This window comes from Nilaparvata lugens, chromosome 1 (genome assembly GCF_014356525.2).
Source record: "Nilaparvata lugens isolate BPH chromosome 1, ASM1435652v1, whole genome shotgun sequence".
Taxonomy (NCBI): domain Eukaryota; kingdom Metazoa; phylum Arthropoda; class Insecta; order Hemiptera; family Delphacidae; genus Nilaparvata; species Nilaparvata lugens.
The window spans coordinates 58,370,387-58,390,763 of record NC_052504.1 but is presented as its reverse complement, the minus strand read 5'-3'; the positions used below and the strand labels follow the sequence as shown (position 1 = coordinate 58,390,763).

The 20,377-nt window shown below is 35.8% G+C and overlaps 1 protein-coding gene across 3 annotated transcripts in view; it reads left to right on the top strand.

Moving 5' to 3' along the window:
- LOC111052586 (calsequestrin-1) overlaps positions 1-20,377 on the top strand; it is a 121,380-nt gene that overhangs the window by 55,883 nt on the left and 45,120 nt on the right. Inside the window, exon 1 of one of the 3 annotated variants that reach the window (XM_039437959.1) lies at positions 19,184-19,257. The exons of the other annotated variants lie outside the window; for them this stretch is intronic. Coding sequence (XP_039293893.1) covers positions 19,199-19,257 — 59 coding nt within the window. The 5' untranslated portion in view covers positions 19,184-19,198. Of the gene's footprint in view, positions 1-19,183; positions 19,258-20,377 lie in introns of those variants that run through there. 3 annotated transcript variants of the gene reach the window in all.

Genomic DNA, 20,377 nt, shown 5'->3' with positions numbered 1-20,377 from the left:
TACAAGTATTGAGGCGTTGGAAAAAAAATTGGAGATTGAAATTTAATTCAGAATAAGTACAGAATATACTTAGTATATTCCTCTTGATCAGAAATGTACCAAAGTAACCGTACCAGACCTAGTGAATATTCTCATCCATTAACAGATATACAGATTTTTTCACTAAGAGATATGACGATAAGGTTTATTTTTGATCAGCATCATTTAGAGATAATTTTATCAACAATCTGGAATTTTTCCTTTTTGAACTCTCTTCTTATAGTTGAGGGCTCAAAAAGACAAAATTCGAAACTATATGAGGTCATGGTGAGTACTATGCAATGTCTCTATCTCATTGGTAAAAAACGGACAGGACAAGGACAGATTAAGATGCACAGAAAGAAGGAGAATGGCATAGTTGAGCGCATTAAATTGTTGAAAAGTGAGAACACTAAGTAGAAGGAATTCTTTCTTCTCTGTGGTGAGAACAAGAAGTTGAAGGAATTGTTCCAAGATCCTTATGACCGAATTGGTAGCGTTGATGATAATGGAATTTATTTCAATCATGCCAATGGTGAAGAATCTAACGAGATTGTTGATAAAATGACGATGATGTTATTGAAGTATCAACAATTTTGAGATACATTCATCACATAACATTTAATTTGATATAAAGTTCTGTTATAATATTATTTAAGAATTCAAAATTTCATTAACATTACCATAACATTGTTCAAAATTTAAGCATTCTTCAACTGGAAAGTGGGGACTTTTCTTTTAAAAAATAAGTCAATCAAATGCTGATTTTTTCCAATTGTCTTACTTGGAAGTAGAATGGAACAATAACTTATGTGAGCATCTTCAATCATCATAAAAATAATGAAGAGCATGAGGGAGCAAAATGTTATTACAGCTATTCCTCTTCCTGAGCTATTCTATAGCTATTCCTCTTCCTGATGTAGCTCAACCTCTCTTTCAATACAATTTGGAAGATGACAATGGATTGGATTTAAAAACGCTTTTTAGTGTACCGATGGATACTCACAAAACATCCGTTGCAGGGTTCAATGAACTTCCCTTTCTCGCTAAACCTGTCGAAAACTGTATTATGCAGTATTCACTCAAGGAAAGCTCTCTCTGTTTATTCAATGTCATGTACTACCACTCTACCATTTGTAGTTAGCAGTAGTTTTGTCGAGTTTTGTCGATAGGCTAGATCTAGCTTGTTTTCGAATTTATTTAGCTCTAATGATGATTTCTTTCCAATTATATCAGGGAAAAATAGTTTTACATTATGGAAATAGGAAAGTTGAGAGTATAATAATTATAAGTAACCATACTTGTTCATGGTTTCAAAATAAAACTAGAATACAAAGAATCAGGAAAAAAATTATTATCATCTCTTGAACTAATTTCAATTATTTCTTTCATGCTCATTGGGCTTTCCTCATTCTAAACGAAAAAAATCTGGTGTGGCGCACTCACTCAACTTTCCTTGCCGTAATGAAAATTGATCACCTGACGCTAGTGTTAACGCGCATCTCAAGTCTACTATTCAAAGATCTGAGCCAGCTGGTGACAGAACAATAACGCTGGATACACACGAGATCTGCTATCTCTTCATAGTGAATGATTTAATAGAATCAAACTGTTGCCAACAGTTTGCAATTAAATAATCACATTTTCCCAAATTTCAAGCTTATTTTCAATTTATGTTACTGGACATTAATTGTAGAGATTTTCATGCTTAATCTTTTCCACTCGAAATTTTTCATTTTAATTAAATTTCAAATTTAATTATATCTGAGACCTGATAATTGGAAATCTAAAATCAAACTTTGTATAGATGGGGCGGAGCTCCTGAAATTTTTAAAGATATGGGACTTGTGACAGTTGATATAGCTCATCAATGACTATTCAAGGTACCTATAAATGTGATCAAAATCGTTGGAGCCATTTTCGAGAAAATCGCGGAAACCCCTTGCTCTTGACAACATTTTTGCCATTTCAGCCGTCATCTTGAATTACATTTGATCGAAATTGCTCTTGTCGGATCCTTTTATTGTAAGAACCTTAAGTTCCAAATTTCAAGTCATTCTGTTAATTGGGAGATGAAATATCGTATACACACACACACACACACACTCACACACACACTTTTTTTCGGAAAGCAATACTTTCCTCACCTATGGTAATAGGGCAAGGAAAGTAAAAATGGAGTATTATCCTCCATTTACCAATAGTGCACTCACTATATAGTAGTTCGTGGAAAAAAGGTTAAGACTTGGCCCTCCATTCGAAAAAATTAAAGCGTTGCCAAATTCTGTAAAATTAATATTATTCCAATTAATCCACAAAATTGAAGAATATCATTCCTGATATTCCATAAGTGTTGAAAAAATCCAGAGTAGGAGGATCGAAAGGGAATTAATTTTCTATGACATTGAAAACATCAAAAAATATGTTATTTTTCAATATCACTTCTCTCAGAATTATTATGTAATGTTGTAATAATTAAGAATATTATATCACCATAATGGGGAGAATGTCATATTCCTATTGGTGTCTTGGTCATTTTCCTCCAACATATAGTTATTTTTTATTTAATGATGATGTTTGTCAATGATGAGACATTTTGAGCAGAAAACATGACATTTAGTCATGCTAGAAACTTTTTTGTTTCAAACAGTAAGTGGGTGGTGAAAGCGAGAGAATATCTCAGAAATAATAGAATTTTTTTCGATATAGACTAAAATCTATAGCGCGATTCTATACTTTTTATACTAGCGTAGCGAGTTCTTACTGGTGACTAGAGGCTTCAGTCTTTCTCAGTTTGTGGGTTTGTAAGATCGGTGATTGCTGTCATCAATTAACCTAAAATTCTTAACAATAAATTATTCTCCAAACAATTATACAGATCTAGTTCGTTGGCCAACGAAATTGACTCACTCCTTTCAGGATATAACAGGACAATATTGAAAGTACATGAGAAAATAAAAACACAAATCAGTTGTTAGCAGGATCGTTATTTGCATGTATTATTGATGAATGTCGGGGCAACGAGCTTCGCTCGTTATTTATTTATTGATAAACAGAACACAATTCTTTGAAATGATTGGGGAAGTAGTAACAGGCACAGCCCATACTGTTTCTTCCCCGAATTTTAATTTATACACTAGAAATATTTCAAAAAGTAGGTTATGTTCCATACACTTGAATTTAGGTCCAATTTTCAGTCCAAACACTTGAAAACAGAAAAGTTATAATTTAGATTGTTTACAAACCGAATTGAATAACAAAATAACACTCACTAATCACTTGAAACTGTAAAATTTTTATTAACTTTGAAAATTGAATGATATACACTAAAGCTGTGTTTACACCAAAGTTATTAACAAACTGTTAATAATTTAATCCTTATAGATTCTATTAGATTGATCATAACTTATCATACACATGATGAACATATGTGTTTGTCAAGTTCCGTTCAATCTAACAGAATGTATAAGGATTGAGTTATCAACATTTTGTTAATAACTTTTGTGTAAACCCAGCTTAATTTAGAATCATATACCATGTCATATAACAAATCAGATTATTTTGATCAAGTCTATTAAAATTTATAGATAATATTTCTCATGAGATAAGCTGATTAATTGTAAATAGTTTAACAGCTGAACATATTATTCCGTCTTTCTCCCACACAGGCACTCGCATCTTCGATAATCATCGACGAAATTATCATCTGTTTTTCCAAGGATTAATTATTATTATCTTTTTCATGTCCTTCAGGGAGTTTTCCCAGGTATGAGACCTAGTGCAATTGAATTTTTATATCATAAACCTACTAAGTTCCAAATTTCGTGAAAAGTGTTAGAGCCGTTTTCGAGATCAGTTGGACATAAATAACCAGATAAATACTGAAATTGCTAGCTTAATATTATAGGATGTATGCGATGTAGCCGTTCGCAAAGTTAAATCCTAAACCAAGGTAACTAGAATACAAATACCTGTATTCTTGGTACCTTAGAGTTCTCCATTCTCCAGCCCGGGAGAACACTTCTCACTATTCTAGCTTGTTCACATTTTACATTCAGCTGTTTCTGTTTGACAAAACTTTGAGGTTCTTTATGTAACAGCCGAACAGACCACTGACGGATCGATCTAGTTCGTTGATTTTAACAGATCTGACCTATTTTCAGTTTTTGACAGATTTGTCCCACACTGAATTTCGATTGGTCAGTTACATTACTGAAATAAAACAAAGACAGATGACATTCTGTGTCTCGTGCCAGCACAGAGCTTTTCAATAAATTTTCGTTTCTTGGTAGTCTGCCAATTTATGATTTTCTATTGAAAATTCGTATAACTCCTTACACACTAGTGAATACCTTTACAAATGGGCATTATACTGTATATAGCATGTTCGAAGCTCCAAACCACTTCTCACATCAAGGTCACTTAACTGTATTTTAGTAGCCACCACTATTGGCTAGGCTAGTGGATTCCACTATTGTCCCTGTGTGTAGGGGACCTTGTTCTATTTCAACAACATGTCCAGTTGACTAGCAGATTGATGAACCACATCCTCATCTACAAGATGATGCAAAGAAGACAGTTATTGGAGAAACAAATTAAGGCTCAAATTATATTGGACCACCAGTGTGACACCAGAGAGACACCATTGGTGACCGTGTGTAGCCACCTATTGGCCGCCACTGCAATTGGCTGATCTCCCTCCATTTCTCTGCGCCGCAAACTCCTCCAAGTCTGAAGTAAATTTGCACGGAGTATAGTCTCCCTATTGTAGTGAGCACAATGAGAACAGCTAATGCTTCCTTGCTCCGTGTGTCTCGCTTGGAAATTTGGTACCTCACTGTCGGCCAAACTATGTAATGTAATAATTCTAATTATTGTAAAGATTATCAAAGTCTTGAATGTCTTCATGATCTATCATTCAGGATGAAAAAGGTTTCCTTACATGATAATCATTTTCCACATGCTAAAGTTGTGTCCATCTTTTTCGTTTTTTAATTTTTTAATTTTAATTTGAATTTTTAAATTAATAAAATACCATGAATTAATATCTACTTTGTCTCTACTCTCCAGTCAATGCGAGTCAAAGAACAGCAACCTTATTTTTATTTTTTATTCTCCCTTCTCCTTCTTCTTTTTCTTCAGAGAATATTTATCCTCCTCCTCTTTCTCAGAACAGGGGAAAAATAAATGTGGTTTTCGTTTTAGTGTTCTAATGGTTGTGGTCTGATGGCTTCCTTGGTCACGCATTCATCCATTGACCCCGGTCAGTGGAAAAGATAGGACTACTACAGGGTTGCTGATACCACTGCCTTCTATAGTGGATATAATTTCTTGCATTTCCGATATAATATTATTCTTGTTATTTTATAATAAATATTGTTCATTCTTGTTAATAATCAATTACTGTATTTTATTCATCAAGAAAAATATTTTTCAATGATTTAATAACGAATTTTCATAATAATTGAGATTTAGTATCTTGGTAATTAATGATATTCAACTAGTTGCATGAAAAAGACTAAGAAATTGTCAAAAAACCACAGATTTATTGATACTTAGAAAGACCGGTTTCGGTTGTTACACCATTGTCAATCTCTGATAAACTAAAACTAAATACAAGAGCAGCAGAATTTATACTAGTAGGCGAATACTGCTATTGGTCAAGGGCATGAACGCCTGCCATTGGCCCAGCTAGACAGTCTCCTCCCACTCATCAACGGTGTGACAAAATGGCGGCTCAAGCAACAGAATCGCCATGATAACAAAATTTACTTTCAGTACAAAATAAGAACCAAGAAAACAAGTGTGAAAGATGATAAAACAAATATGTAAAGGAAAAACCGTTGACTGAAGTATGCTTACAATTTTATGATAAAACTAAATTCATAGTGTTGTATTGGTTGAAATTAATCTGGTCATTATACTGTAATATTCGTTTAAATCTTCCTTTTGATCCGGTCTTGTACCGTACTCATCATGGTTTGTGAATACTGGTATCCTGATTTTGTGTGTGCGTTTATGGAGTAAATTGAAAGAGTTTTAGTTGTAGTTGAAAAGAGTTCATATTGTGAATGAACCAGTGAGTATAGAATGCAACATTTCATACTTACTGGAATGAACGGATGTAGGTCTACATGGCATCCCAGCATAGCATAGCAGAATAAGCAGAGAAAAATAAAAACAGGGAGGCTCGGAGGCATTGATCCTTCCTCCCAAGGCCGACTCTAGCCCAGTGTCTGGGACAATGACCCCTACGTGTCGGCTGGTTCACTTGCCATGTTGCCAAGCTGTGCAACACCATAAAAATGCACCCTCAACAGTCATCCCTGAGCCAGGAAACCCTCTTCATTCAATTGCAGCAAAGAGGTTACACGTTTAAATAAGTTAAATATAAATATATCCTGTTTTTCTACGATTGCGGGGAATGGTGACTGGAACTTTGGGACCATGTATTTTGCTACCAACTAGGAAAAAAGGTATTTTCTACCAAGTCCGGGTCTCTACTTGGACATACTGTGCACAGATTGCGCCCAGCAGAATGGGAGTGATACATAGCTCCCATACTCACGTTAACTGTTTACGTAGTGACGTCATCACTGCTATAGTGAGGTCACGTTATAATGGCAGTGGAGAAAATAGGAGAAAAACGTTGCTGATCCTCTGTCTTGTAAATGTCTTCTATAGACTGTAGCTAATACAGGTTTATTGATGTACAGTTCATTCTGGTTTAAAATAATCAATTATATTTTATTAAGCAGAAATTTATTTTTCAGTAATATCATAACGAATTTTCATAATTAAGATGAAATATTTTGTTAATTAATTATGAATTCTACATTGTTAAAAGACGATCTGACAACAAAGCATAGCGAGAAAGAGATAGCGCTATCCACTTTGTTGAATAATAGACAAGGATAGCAATACCGTTGCCAATCAAACACTGCCATTATAACGTGAACCTCACTATAGTCACATTATTTGTCCCACACTCTCGTTCTCTCTCTCTCAAAGAGATAACCAGGCACGGCCCTAGGGACTTTGCCGCCCTGGGCGAGATCGGCAACCGCCGCCCCCACGAGTATTCCGTCTAATTTTTAATCCCAAGCTCCACCCCTTCCTTGAGCGATCGCCTAACTATTGTGTCTCCGCTGTGATGCGATCGCTCCATTCACACAACAGAGTCTCAGTAAACTCTGAATAATTATGTATAACAATATTTATTGCCATTTAAACAGATATTTGAAAAAATATAAATATTGGGGAACAGTAAAGTCCAGTCAATATAGACATAAAAAAGGGGGTGTGCTTGCAATTTATATTGTAGTTCTGATTTTTTAATATTTTATCGGATACATGAGAGAAGTTCAGAACCAAATTCTTCATGCAAAATTCCCTTGTGCTATATACAGAGTGAGTTTTCTAGCCCAGAAAACTCGTGTTTTCGGTTTATTTTCCAGTTTTCAGCTATTTCCGGCAAAATCAGTGATCGAACAGAATAATTTGCTCCTGCTTTTTTTAAGATTATAAAATTCTGAATGGAATGAGAACATTCGGAACTCTCTATCTCCAATGAGTACGGAAATTTTTCAAAAATGAGTGATATTTTAATAAAAAAATCAATTTTGATCATATTTCGTATTTGATCAACAATATATCCCGATTGTTACAATCTAGATTCAAAATTTAAAATACCTCTGGGCGTAATTTTCTGCTCTACAATCTGAGACTAGGTAGAGCGCTCTATCTCATATAGATTTCCAGGTACACCTGACAACAAAGCTCCTTGTATTGTGAAAAACACCTCATTTTTGGCTTCAACCATCATCACCATCTATATTGTCCTCACAGTGATATTTTGCACAATGATAATATAAGTCATGAGATTATGTTCAATGAGAATCACCCATTAGATGCCCTTCATTTCAGTATTTCCTAGTGGAGAGGCGCGCTTAAGGACATGATCAAGGATCGCTTAAGGATCATGCTATCAAAATGAAAAAGTTTTCTTAAGAAAACATTTTTTTCCAATCATTACTTTTTGAGACATGAGCGCTCAAAGTTCAAATTTTTGGGACAGAAAATTTCAAATCAGTACGAGATAAATCCATGAAATTCAAAGGATAAATTCTTCATGGTATTGTTGATTTAATAAAACAAACAAAATTCTGAAAATATCAATTTTCGAGAAAGTTATTCAATTTACTAAAAATGACCAAAAATAACGTTTAGTTGAGTTTTTTTGTAAGTTGAATAACTTTCTCAAAAATTGATATTTTCAGGAATTTTTTTAAAATTTTCTTGTTTTATTCAATCAACAATACCATGAAGAATTTATCCTTTGAATTTCATGGATTTATCTCGTACCGAATTTGAAATGTTCTGTCCCAAAAATTTAAACTTTAGGCGTTCATATCTCAAAAAGGATCAGAAAAAAATGTTTTCCTAAAGGTGCGTACAGATATACGCGCCTCCAACACGCTCCACGCACGCTCCGCACTCGCTCTGCAATCGCTCCGATCATGAACGTTACAGGAGATGTTAGGTCTTCTCGCCTTCCACTCTTGCTCCCCGGTCGATCATCAATCGATCTGCTCGAGTGATGTTCGATTGCGGAGCACAGCGAAAGTCTGTACACACCTTCAGAAAACTTCTTCATTGTGATATATACAAATCGAAAAACTTTGAAAAATATCACTAGTAAAAGAAAGTTTATCTTTAGTCTTTGCACAGCCTTAAGGCTAGGGCCACACGAGCGCACAAAGTACGTCCGTTGCAACTAACTTTTGACGGCCGTCGCCAATGACACCACACGAGAATTGAGTGTGGTGCGTCAACATCAGTAGGCTTTACGCAATGGAACCAGATGAAGCAATAACTTTTGCATGTCTCGACGTGCGTTGTAGCATTTCTGCGCAGTTCAAAAATCACCGTCCATTATGACTTCCGTTACTTGGTACACATGTACCTCGTGTGATGTCACCAATTCACTTCTATGTATTTCTACAACGGACGTCAAAAAGTAAGTTGCAACGGACGCACTTTATGCGCTCGTGTGGCCCTAGCCTAAGACGTAGACTGCAACATAGTATTAGGCCTACTTAACTTGCTAAGTAATAAAACTACAATTTCTACAAGTTTGTTCAACACACCTGTTTAATTAAGTAGAACTCGTCCGACCTTTGCATGGGGAAATTCCTCCACCAATTCTTCAAAATCTGGGTAATGAAAGAAAGAAAGAAAGAAAGGAATATTTATTGCCAAAATCATTAAACAAACTTTACAAATGTGAAAAATATAAACATTTTCATATACACTACATTACAAAAACTTAAAATTAAAATATTTCCCATTTAAAAATCGATTATAATATTATCATTGGCGTTACCAGCAAAACTAAGTAGTTTGAGCGATGGCAACGAGTAATCAGTCGGCTATAATTAGTGGCTTGAGATTCAGTCGAAAATAGAAAAAATATAATAAAGAAAAAAGTAACATATGGAATGTATGAAAAACTAAAAAAAAAAAAAATTCAATCCAAAAAGAAGAAGTACTAAGAGTGAAATACTAAGAGAGCAGAAAAACTACAATGAATTATAATAATTTAAAAACTCAAAAGAAAAAGAGATGATTCATGTAATTATTAATCTACAATTCACTGTACATATGTAATCCATTAAGTAACATAATGTAATTCATTTGTGGCATATATGCAATTCCTTTTGTAAGCAAAGAGAGAATTAGAAAAACAATACAATACAGTACACATGACACAAAAAATAAAACTTAAACTCAGAGAGAGAAAATTAATCTGGGATTATATTAATTAAATTAATTATATTAAAAATATACTGGTTTGGCCAGAGCATTCAAATTGTAGCGCCAAATCCCTGACTACAGTTCTGCCAATAGCAGGCTTGTTGGCACCAGTGTCGATCGTCCAGCTGTTTTGCCTTGTCTTCCTGGCTTTCATTTCTTGCTTTTGTCCATTAGTCGGTCAGTTTGTCTTGTATTGTCAGCCCGTCGTCTTGTGCAAGATCAAGTTTGTATTTTTTGTCATGTAATTTCGTTCGGAAATTTCTTGTAATTGATTGTTTGAGTGTAGTGTGTGTGAATTGAGTATAACAGCATAAATAGTGTTAAATTGAATTAATTTGAATCGGATTTGAATTTATAAAGAATCCAGTTTGAGCTTTGTTCAAAATACAATACAGAGCCTGCAAGTTGAACACGGAAAAACAGCCTGGAAGTGAAAACCTGTCTTTTTCCCAGATTTCTTCCCACCTTGAATCTGACCAAAACACCTAATAAAGGCTTCGAAGGGCAAGTAGACAAAATTGGATTGAATCTGGTGAGTTTTTGCTCTTTTTTATTGTTCATTAATGCAGAGTTTAACTGTACAAATAACCTGGCTCAAATTGAAGATTAAATTTTGCCCCTTGTTTGTATTTGATTATTTGAATAGTAAATTACAGTCCTCTGGTAGCTCTAGCCTGAGCTTTGTTCAGAACATTTTTGATCCTCCGAACCGTGATGAATTTAAATTTGTAATTTGTTGATTAATTCACACACATTGGATTTAAGCAGTTTTGTATTTGTCCAATGTTGGCATGTTGAGAATGGTCTGATCTATGCTCAACTTGAGTTTGTTGTAGCCTTGTTCTAGAGCAAGGTTTCTTGTCAATTTGTTTTTGTCTGAAATTAAATTTATTTCAGTTAAAATTGTAATTTTCCTGAAACTAGGCTCATTGTGCTCTTTTTTGGGAATTTTTTAGTTTGTTGGAATTTGTATTGTCCATTTTGTTATACATGCTAGTGAAGGTTAATCACAGCATGATTTTGTTTGTTCAATTCAACAAGTTATCGTTTGTTTGTGAGTTGTTGGAAGAACATTATCTAATCATATAGTTTTGTCTTCAGCAATAACTTATCTTGTGAATTGATAATCAAAGTTTAACTTTGATAACTACTAGTCGTGATTCTTCCTTCCATTTAGTTTTGAACTCATTCTTGTTTTATTGTCTGTTGTTTGTATTGTCGGGGCTGAATTGTTTTGTGTATGAGTTCAAGATGGAGGAAAAATTACAGAAACAAATCAGGGTTCATCGCGCTAAACTGGAACAATTGAATGCCAGATTGAAAAGGATTTATGAACTGTCTAAAAATGTCTCTGATCCAAAAGTTGCTGAGCAATTTTTAGTGTTGTATCCTCGGGTGTCTCAGACCATTTCGGATTATGAAAAGACAGAATTAGTGGTTAATGAGTTGGAACTTGAGTTGAATAAAGATCATGTTGTAGCATTTAACGACTCACACCTAGATCTGTTTCAGTATATTGAAGTAGCGGCTAACACTCTCAAACAGAAAGAGGCGACTGATGCTATTGCTCAATCTTCGGCAGCTTCAGCAGCTAGTGCACAGCCAGTCGTGTCCGAGTCGGTACTGCCCAAAGTCGACCTTCCGAAATTTGATGGGAACCAGACTCAATGGTCGGTGTTTTATGAACTATTTAAGGCATTGGTACATGACAACAAGAGTTTGAACGATCAGCAGAAGGTCCAATATCTTGTAAGTAGACTTACTGGACAAGCAGCAAATACTTGTCGTCATTTGCCACCATTGGCTAACAATTATCAAATAATTTGGCAGGCATTATTGACCCGCTATAACGATTCACGGGCGCAAGTCGATGCCTATTTCAAACAAATTTTTGAATTTCGTCCAATAAAATCAGAATCAAAAGCAGGTTGTATTGCGATTTTGGATGGGTTTTGCAGTTCAATCAATGCAGTGAAGAGATTGCGACTCACTGATTTGTCAGACTCGATATTCCTCTATTTTGAATCGGCCGTCCGTGACAAGGCTATGCCAACTTATGCCGATTATGTCAAATTCATTGAAAAGCAAATTAAGACTCTTCCTTCTGATGAGAAACAGACTGAATCGTTTAATATGAGGCACAAAAAGGATAATAAATCAAAGGTGTTTGTGGTTCAATCTAATGATTCATCCAACGATGCATCTAGTAAAAAGCCCAATTGTCTGAAGTGCTCAAAACCGGGTCATCGGTTAGTAGATTGTGCAAGTTTCTTGAAAATGACTCCTTGGGATCGTTATTGTTTGATTAAAGGAATGTTTTGTTGTTTTCGTTGTCTTGATGTGGATCATTTGAGTGGAGATTGTCGTAGTAAAACTCAGTGTGCTCAATGTCGAGAATCTCATCATTCTTTATTGCACTTTTCCAGATCAAGTTCCAATGAAGGTGTTGCGTCCTCGTTGAACTCCAAGGCAGGTGGCACATCACCTATTAGTTGTTGTTCTACATCCAACGATGTAGAAAATTCGACCGTTGTGTTGTCGACCGTCACTGCACATGTTCGAGATTGTAATGATCAGCTTTGTGATGTTCGTTTCTTGATTGACACCGGGAGTCAGTGTCATTTTGTTACAGCCAAATTGTGTCGGCGTTTGAGACTACCATTCCAGCCCATGAAAACCGTTGTTCGTGGATTCGGTGGTGGTACTAGTGAAGTTTGAGGTCGTACTTGTGTGTCGATTCAGTCGAAGTTGGATCCTACCATCATGTTTTTGATGGATGCCACAGTGGTAGATAGAATCATCGACAAGTTGCCTTCTTGTGAAATTGACAGATCCAAACTTCATCATCTTGAAAATCTCACACTGGCTGACGACAAATTCTACCTTCCTAGTAGAATAGATGGCATCATTGGTGCGGAGTTAGTTCCTCACTTGCTGTGTGGGAGTCCTAGTATAGGTGAATCGCACGAATTGATGACTGTTAATAGTGTCTTTGGTCACATTCTGATGGGGAGAGCGCCGATTCTCACTTCAACAACGAATGTGTCGAATTGTTTTACAGCCATCTGTAGTCCATTCGTTAATAGTCCATCGTTGGATAGTTTTGTGGAACGTTTTTGGGAGTTGGAATCGTGCCCTGCACCAAGCTGTCAACTGAAACCGGAAGAGTTGGAGTGTGAGGTAAATTTTCGGAAGTCTGTACATCGTGTGAATTCTGGTCGTTTTGTTGTTGCCTTGTCATTTGCGGAGCCGCCCAGCAGCTTGGGAGATTCGTATGCTGTCGCCAAACGCAGACTGCTGACTTTGGAGAGACGACTAGAGCTTGACAGCAATACTCATATTTCATATCATGAAATATTGATCGATTACCTACGTCAGGGTCACATGTCGTTTGTAGCAGATCAGACAGACCGAGGTGGTTACTACATACCACATCACGCCATCATGAAAGCAAGCAGCACTACCACGCCCATCCGAATTGTATTTGATGCTGGTTCCAGAACATCATCGGGTTTGTCATTGAACCAGGTTCTTCATGCTGGTCCCAAATTGCAGACTGACATTTTTGTTTTGTTAGTTAATTTTCGTTTGTTCCCAATCGCACTAACTGCCGACATTAAACAAATTTATCGACAGATATTAGTGGAGGATTCCTGCCGTCGTTATCAGCGTGTATTGTGGAGATTTTCGCCGGAGGATCCAATTGAAATTTATCAGCTCAATTGTGTTGTTTTTGGTGTTCAAGCTCTCCATATTTGGCGCTTCGCACCATCCACCAGCTTGTAGAGGAGGATGGAGATCGTTTTCCAGCAGACAAGGCGAGAATACCAAGAGACATGTTCATGGACGACTTAGTCACATCTGTCGCCACAGAGTCAGAGGCCATGGAGCTGTATCGTCAGTCCAAGCAGCTGTTTGAGGGAGGAGGTTTCTCGCTCACAAAGTGGACTTCAAATTCACCATCAATGTTGGAGAAATTCTCGGAGGAAGAGAAATCGTTTTCGTACAAGGATTTCGAAGCAGACAACTCCTTGGCTATCTTGGGATTGAATTGGCAACCTAGTACTGATCTGTTTCAGTTTTCCGTCAAGTGTGGTGAGGTCGTCGCTACTAAGCGTTCTATTCTGTCAGTGATGGCTCGTATCTATGATCCACTTGGTCTCTTGTCACCGTTTACATTATTTCTCAAATGTCTTGTCCAGAAACTGTGGAAATTAGGAGTGGATTGGGACGAGAAGCCGCCTGAGTCTATATGCACTCTTTGGGAGAATTGTCAAAAAGAGTTGCCTCTATTATTGAAATTTGCTGTTCCACGTCACGTTGGTTTGTTTCAGGATTCTCACATCAGTTTGATTGGTTTTTGTAACGCATCATTGTCTGGTTATGGTGCAGTTATCTATGTGAAGTCGCAGAAGGAGAGCGAGGAGTCAAGAGTTGTATTATTGTGTTCAAAGTCCAAGGTAGCACCATCTAAAGTTGTTTCAATACCTCGTTTGGAGTTGTGTGCGGCACTCTTGTTGGCAGAACTCATGAATTCAGTAGTCACTATTATTAGTGAACGTTGTCATGTGTCTCATATTGTCGCACTCTCTGATTCGACAGTCACCTCGTGTTGGATTAATGCTCCATCTGCGTAATGGCAAACTTTTGTTGGTAATCGCATCGCAAAAATACAGGATTCTTGTATACAGGAGTGGATGCATGTTGCCGGAATTGAAAATCCCGCTGATTGTTTGTCTAGAGGTTTATCACCAGTTGAGCTTGTGAACTTTCCGTTGTGGCTCTCAGGTCCATCATGGATAGCAGAGGACGAATGCGATTGGCCCGTCCGAACTCAAATGGAAGAGATCGTGGATCCACCGGAGGCGAAAAAACCGTCAGTGTTGACAGTCACAAAATCTCCTGATTGTAACAGCAATGCAATATTCATTGATTGGTCGTTGTTCGGATTATGGTCGTCTTTTGAGAATTGTAATTCTTGTTCTCAAATTCTTACGAATCTTACCCCAATCAGAAGAATCAGATTTCGATGTTGCTGAGAGGTATCTATGTAAAGTGGTACAGAGGATACATTTTTCATCTGAATTTGTGCAATTGGAGAAGGGAGAAGATTGTTCTATGCGCCTACGTCGCCTGTCTCCATTCATTGATAAAGGTGTGATTCGCGTCAGCGGTCGTTTGTCTCATGCTGGACTGGAATTTGAGACTTGTCATCAGATGATCTTACCAAAATCCGACGCTTTCGTATCAATGTTAATTGATTATCATCACAAGAAGAACTGTCATGCTGGACCTTCGTTATTGTTGTCCTTGATCAGACAGAAATTCTGGATACTGTCAGCTCTCTCTATTATTCGTATTTGTGTTTTCAAGTGTAATTGTTGTTTCCGTGTTCGACCTAGTAATAATGCAATTATATCCACTCCCAACTCAATAGTTGTTGTGCTTGTTGCATTTTTTCTTTGTGTTGGTGTTTTATGTTCTTTTTGGCATGTCTGGATTTTTCCTTTCCTTGGTTTTTTCAGTTTTGTAACTTGGCTGAAAAATAGTTTTTCAGAGGCGGGGGTATGGTTTGGCCAGAGCATTCGAATTGTAGCGCCAAATCCCTGACTACAGTTCTGCCAATAGCAGGCTTGTTGGCACCAGTGTCGATCGTCCAGCTGTTTTGCCTTGTCTTCCTGGCTTTCATTTCTTGCTTTCGTCCATTAGTCGGTCAGTTTGTCTTGTATTGTCAGCCCGTCGTCTTGTGCAAGATCAAGTTTGTATTTTTTTGTCATGTAATTTCGTTCGGAAATTTCTTGTAATTGATTGTTTGAGTGTAGTGTGTGTGAATTGAGTATAACAGCGTAAATAGTGTTAAATTGAATTAATTTGAATCGGATTTGAATTTATAAAGAATCCAGTTGGAGCTTTGTTCAAAATACAATACAGAGCCTGCAAGTTGAACACGGAAAAACAGCCTGGAAGTGAAAACCTGTCTTTTTCCCAGATTTCTTCCCACCTTGAATCTGACCAAAACACCTAATAAAGGCTTCGAAGGGCAAGTAGACAAAATTGGATTAAATCTGGTGAGTTTTTGCTCTTTTTTATTGTTCATTAATGCAGAGTTTAACTGTACAAATAACCTGGCTCAAATTGAAGATTAAATTTTGCCCCTTGTTTATTTGATTATTTGAATAGTAAATTACAGTCCTCTGGTAGCTCTAGCCTGAGCTTTGTTCAGAACATATACTATTTTATGTTCGCTAGACCACTCAGACGTTCCTGGGACATTGTTGATCTTAGAAGAGTCTCCATTAGCTCGAGGTTGGAAAAGCTTCTTATATAATTTTACCATTCACATTTGATATTATAAATTTATTTATTTGTATTTTAAAATTTTCCGTTCCTTAAAATTTGCCGCCCCCAAAACCTGCTGCCCTGGGCGGCCGCCCGGTCCGCCCACCCCTGGGGCCGGGCCTGGAGATAACAATATATATATATATATATATATATATATATATATATATATATATATATATATAGTGACAGGCCTGCTCCAGGGAGGGCACACAAAAAATGGATAATTATAAACTTGGAGTTGTTAAACAAAAAACCAAAATTATAATCATGAACCGTGAGTACTGTTTCTCAGCGTTTAATTCCCCACTTTATGTCGGCATGTGTAACAGGCCTAGCTCCAGGGAGGGCATGGACCACACAAAAAAATAGATAAATTTATGAAAATTCTCATTTTTATGGGTACATGAATATATATATGCCCCTCTGTGTAATATCGGACTTGAGAATTTATTTAATTGGTTGAGAAATTTGTGGGTTATCCCAGATTTGGGATTGGAGTATTCCAATTGTACTGAGCTTAAATAAAGCAATCTTAAAATTATTACCTGGTTGTTGTTCTGATAAAGAGCCAATGCAACCTGAACAAAGATATAGATCACAAATTCATGTATGATCGTGTCTCTCACCGCTATCAGAATTAATAATGAATACTTTATTAAATAAATAAATATAACTTCTGAAAAGAGGTTCGAGTACAGAATCTAATCTTATCAGTGTTGTGTTACATTGACTTAAATCCTGCAAAATGCCGCATACACTGTTCAATTTAGTCTGGAAATTATAAGCTACGCCGCCGACAGTGACCAACGTAAAAGCAAATGTAAGCAGAATTATATTTATTAATTCTGCAATGATCCACTGACACATTAGCAATCATCCACAACTTTCCACTCAATTCATTTCCCGACTGGTTACACTGACCATATAATGTCTATCACAATACCAATGGTAACGTGTCAAAGACGATATTAAGGTTTTCAGAAAAGAAACGAACTGGAAGATATGCTCAGTTATTTCAATATATTGACAATTTTCAAGATAAGCAGATAGTAAATTATAATTTTTAAGTGAATATTGGTGATCAATATAATGTGTTCTGGTTTAACAATACCAGACATGTACAATTTATACTTTATTAATTATTTATGAATTGAAAGAAAACGATATGATAAAATGATAATTACAGGGTTTTGAGTTCTGCTTTGGAATAGCTTGATCGATAGACAGATTATAAATTAATTAAATTTAATGATGATTATTATAATTTAGATTAACGTTGGATTTCCCTTGATTGCAATCTGGTCATGACCATTAATTTTCACTAGAATTTATATCACTCATGAATTGTAGATGGGGCCCCAATAATATTTACTAGAAGTACAACTCACGCGACTCTTTTTTCCTTTTTCCTCGGTTCACAAATAATTATTCTTCTGCCATGTGCTGGATTTTCTGGCCTCCAAGTAGAACGTGTTGCTGATATATTACTCGGTAATTCATGCAGATTCAATCGGGTATTTTACGTTAATTATTATTTTTACAAACAAAAGGAACTTTACAATTAACATTCAAATTCAACAATTAACAAATAAGAAACAATTTACGCAAAATTTTTCAACAAAATGCAAGTTCACTCAGAACGTGTGACTAGGGCAAGGTCAGTGCTAGAGAAGAAGTCCCCTTCCAAAAATTAAGCTTACAATTCTTTGAATAATTCTCTGTTTCTAATTTGCATAGGACGATAGCTATTGGTTGTAGCTGAGTGACGTAGTGCACATGTCATATTTTTATGAAAAATGGTTCCTTTGTTTACATTCAATTCCCTGACTTACAAGACGAATAAATACATTAAAACATAAATATAATTCAATCATTTCAAAATACAGTTCAATTCCAACAGTGTAGGTGGATTATAATAATAAATAAAATTATAATAACAGAGATGAACATTCTGTGTTGCATCTCAACAATTTTGTTGATAATCCAAACAATTGATGTAATTAAATTAGATAATACGGTTTGTCAATGTAGACTTACATACAAAGAGTATTTTTGTAACTTTTTACTATTACTGTACATCAGAATACTATATCTTTTTTATAATTTGTTTTTCAAAAATAAACTCATTTATTGTGCTAATAATTTTGATTAGCTTATCATTAGAGATTCCTTTTCCTTTTCTACACAATAACGAAAAATAATAATTCACAAATAAACATGCTATCACATTATATTGTATAATATGGGCGTCTGATTGATCTCAACTCTATACTAGTGTTCTAAGCATTCAAACACTTTAGGTTAGGTTTACCACAACATTTCCTTAACCTATAAATGCGATTTTAATATAATAATTTTATAATTAATAGAATAAATAATATAATAAGTAATATGAACTCAATTGGTTTACTGGAGGAGACTGATTCAATTTGATATTGTTATCAGTTAATGGTAATGTTGATAATTATTATATTTCGAGATTGTTTGCTGCCTCTGCCTTGATTTTCATAATATGATTTAAAGAACTAGTTTTTTAAGTAGCCACTAGAACGAATCGTCACAATATATATACCGTATATATATAAGTTACATCGTGAGAACCTACAGCAGTCAGCAGTTTCTTTACAACTTCTTGGAACTCTCCTAGAACTGTTGGAGCCAGCTTTCTCACACATTTAGTGTCAGTCCTGCTTACAACATCGAAGCGAGAGGTACTCACTTTATCAAAATTCACTTGCTTAAATTGTTCTATTCCAATTTTTGTGTTTTGTAAAAATGAAGATTTCTTTTTAAAAAGAAATCTTATGGAACGCATCATTCAGCTGGCGCAGTCGGTAGGACGATCATGATTAATAAATATAATCTTCAGTTTTTAAACTGTTAACGATCGTCTGTAATATAAGGTCCTAACGTTCGCGACATCTGAAAAGTGTGGTGAATTATCAAGCCGCGAAACACCAACATTGTGAAGTGCAGTGGATATCAAACTTCGATATCATCGTCACCAAATCTTCTTCATCAAATGTGCATCATCAACGCTGAAAGGACATCAGAAGAGATGAGCATAGCATTCGTTTTAGTGTAAGTCTCAATTTAAAGTTTTAATATTGTAATATTTTAGTTTGATCATTCTCAAAACATTCAAATATTTCAGAATGCCTAATCAATCAGTAGATACAGCACCCTCTGCTGCTACCCCTGTTTTGAAAAAAGAATTCCTGAATATGATACCAGAATTCTCTGGAGAGCCATTATTATTGATCAGAATTGTATCGATTTGCGATAAAGTAGTTGCTAAGTTTTTTGTACAGTCGAATCCCGACGATTTTCAAAATGAATATCTATTTTCTACTATTATTTCTAGACTCAAAGGTAGAGCTTTAGAACTCGTAACCAGTGAAAACACTTATGCTTAGCCTGAAGTGAGAAGAGTACTTCTCGACGGCTATCTTGACAAACGTGATTGTTTCACGTTGAATATTGAAATGGCAGAATTGAAACAAGAAAGTAGCGAAAGCCCTTTTCATTTTCACGAGAGAATTCAAAAGATTCTCAATTTACAACTTGCATATTTCCTTATGAAGATGGCAGCAAACTCAACCATTCTATGCGAATATGCAAAGCAGCTTTCCCTTAGAGTATTTTTGAGAGGTCTAAATGAACCTATAGGATCACTGATGAGAACAAAAAACCCTTCAAGTCTAAGTGAAGCTTTGAGTATCATCACAAACGAAATGCAATACAAAAACAGAAATAGTAATTATAATTTCAATCTCAATAAGAGACCAATCTCACAACCATTCCAACAACTTCCTCTAACTAAACAAATCCAACACTTTCCTCAGACTAGACCAATGCAAAACTTTCCCCAAAACAAGACTTTCCGAACCTCCAAAACCAATCACAACAAAGACAATTGATTGATTACACATCAAAATAGCAATCAACAATTTTGCAACTTCAGTTCAATGAACCAACAGAGACCAATGTTTCAAAGGCAATTTTTCAGTCAACAACACAGACCACAAATGCAATCACAACCAACTCCAATGAGTATTTCAACCAGAAACACTGAACTTGAACCCCCGAAAAAGAACCCCAGATTCAATCAACTGACAACCGAATTCGCTACAAACAATGACGAATTACTCAATACTAACGAAAACGAACTCTTGACTGACAATTTCTCAAATGAATCGTC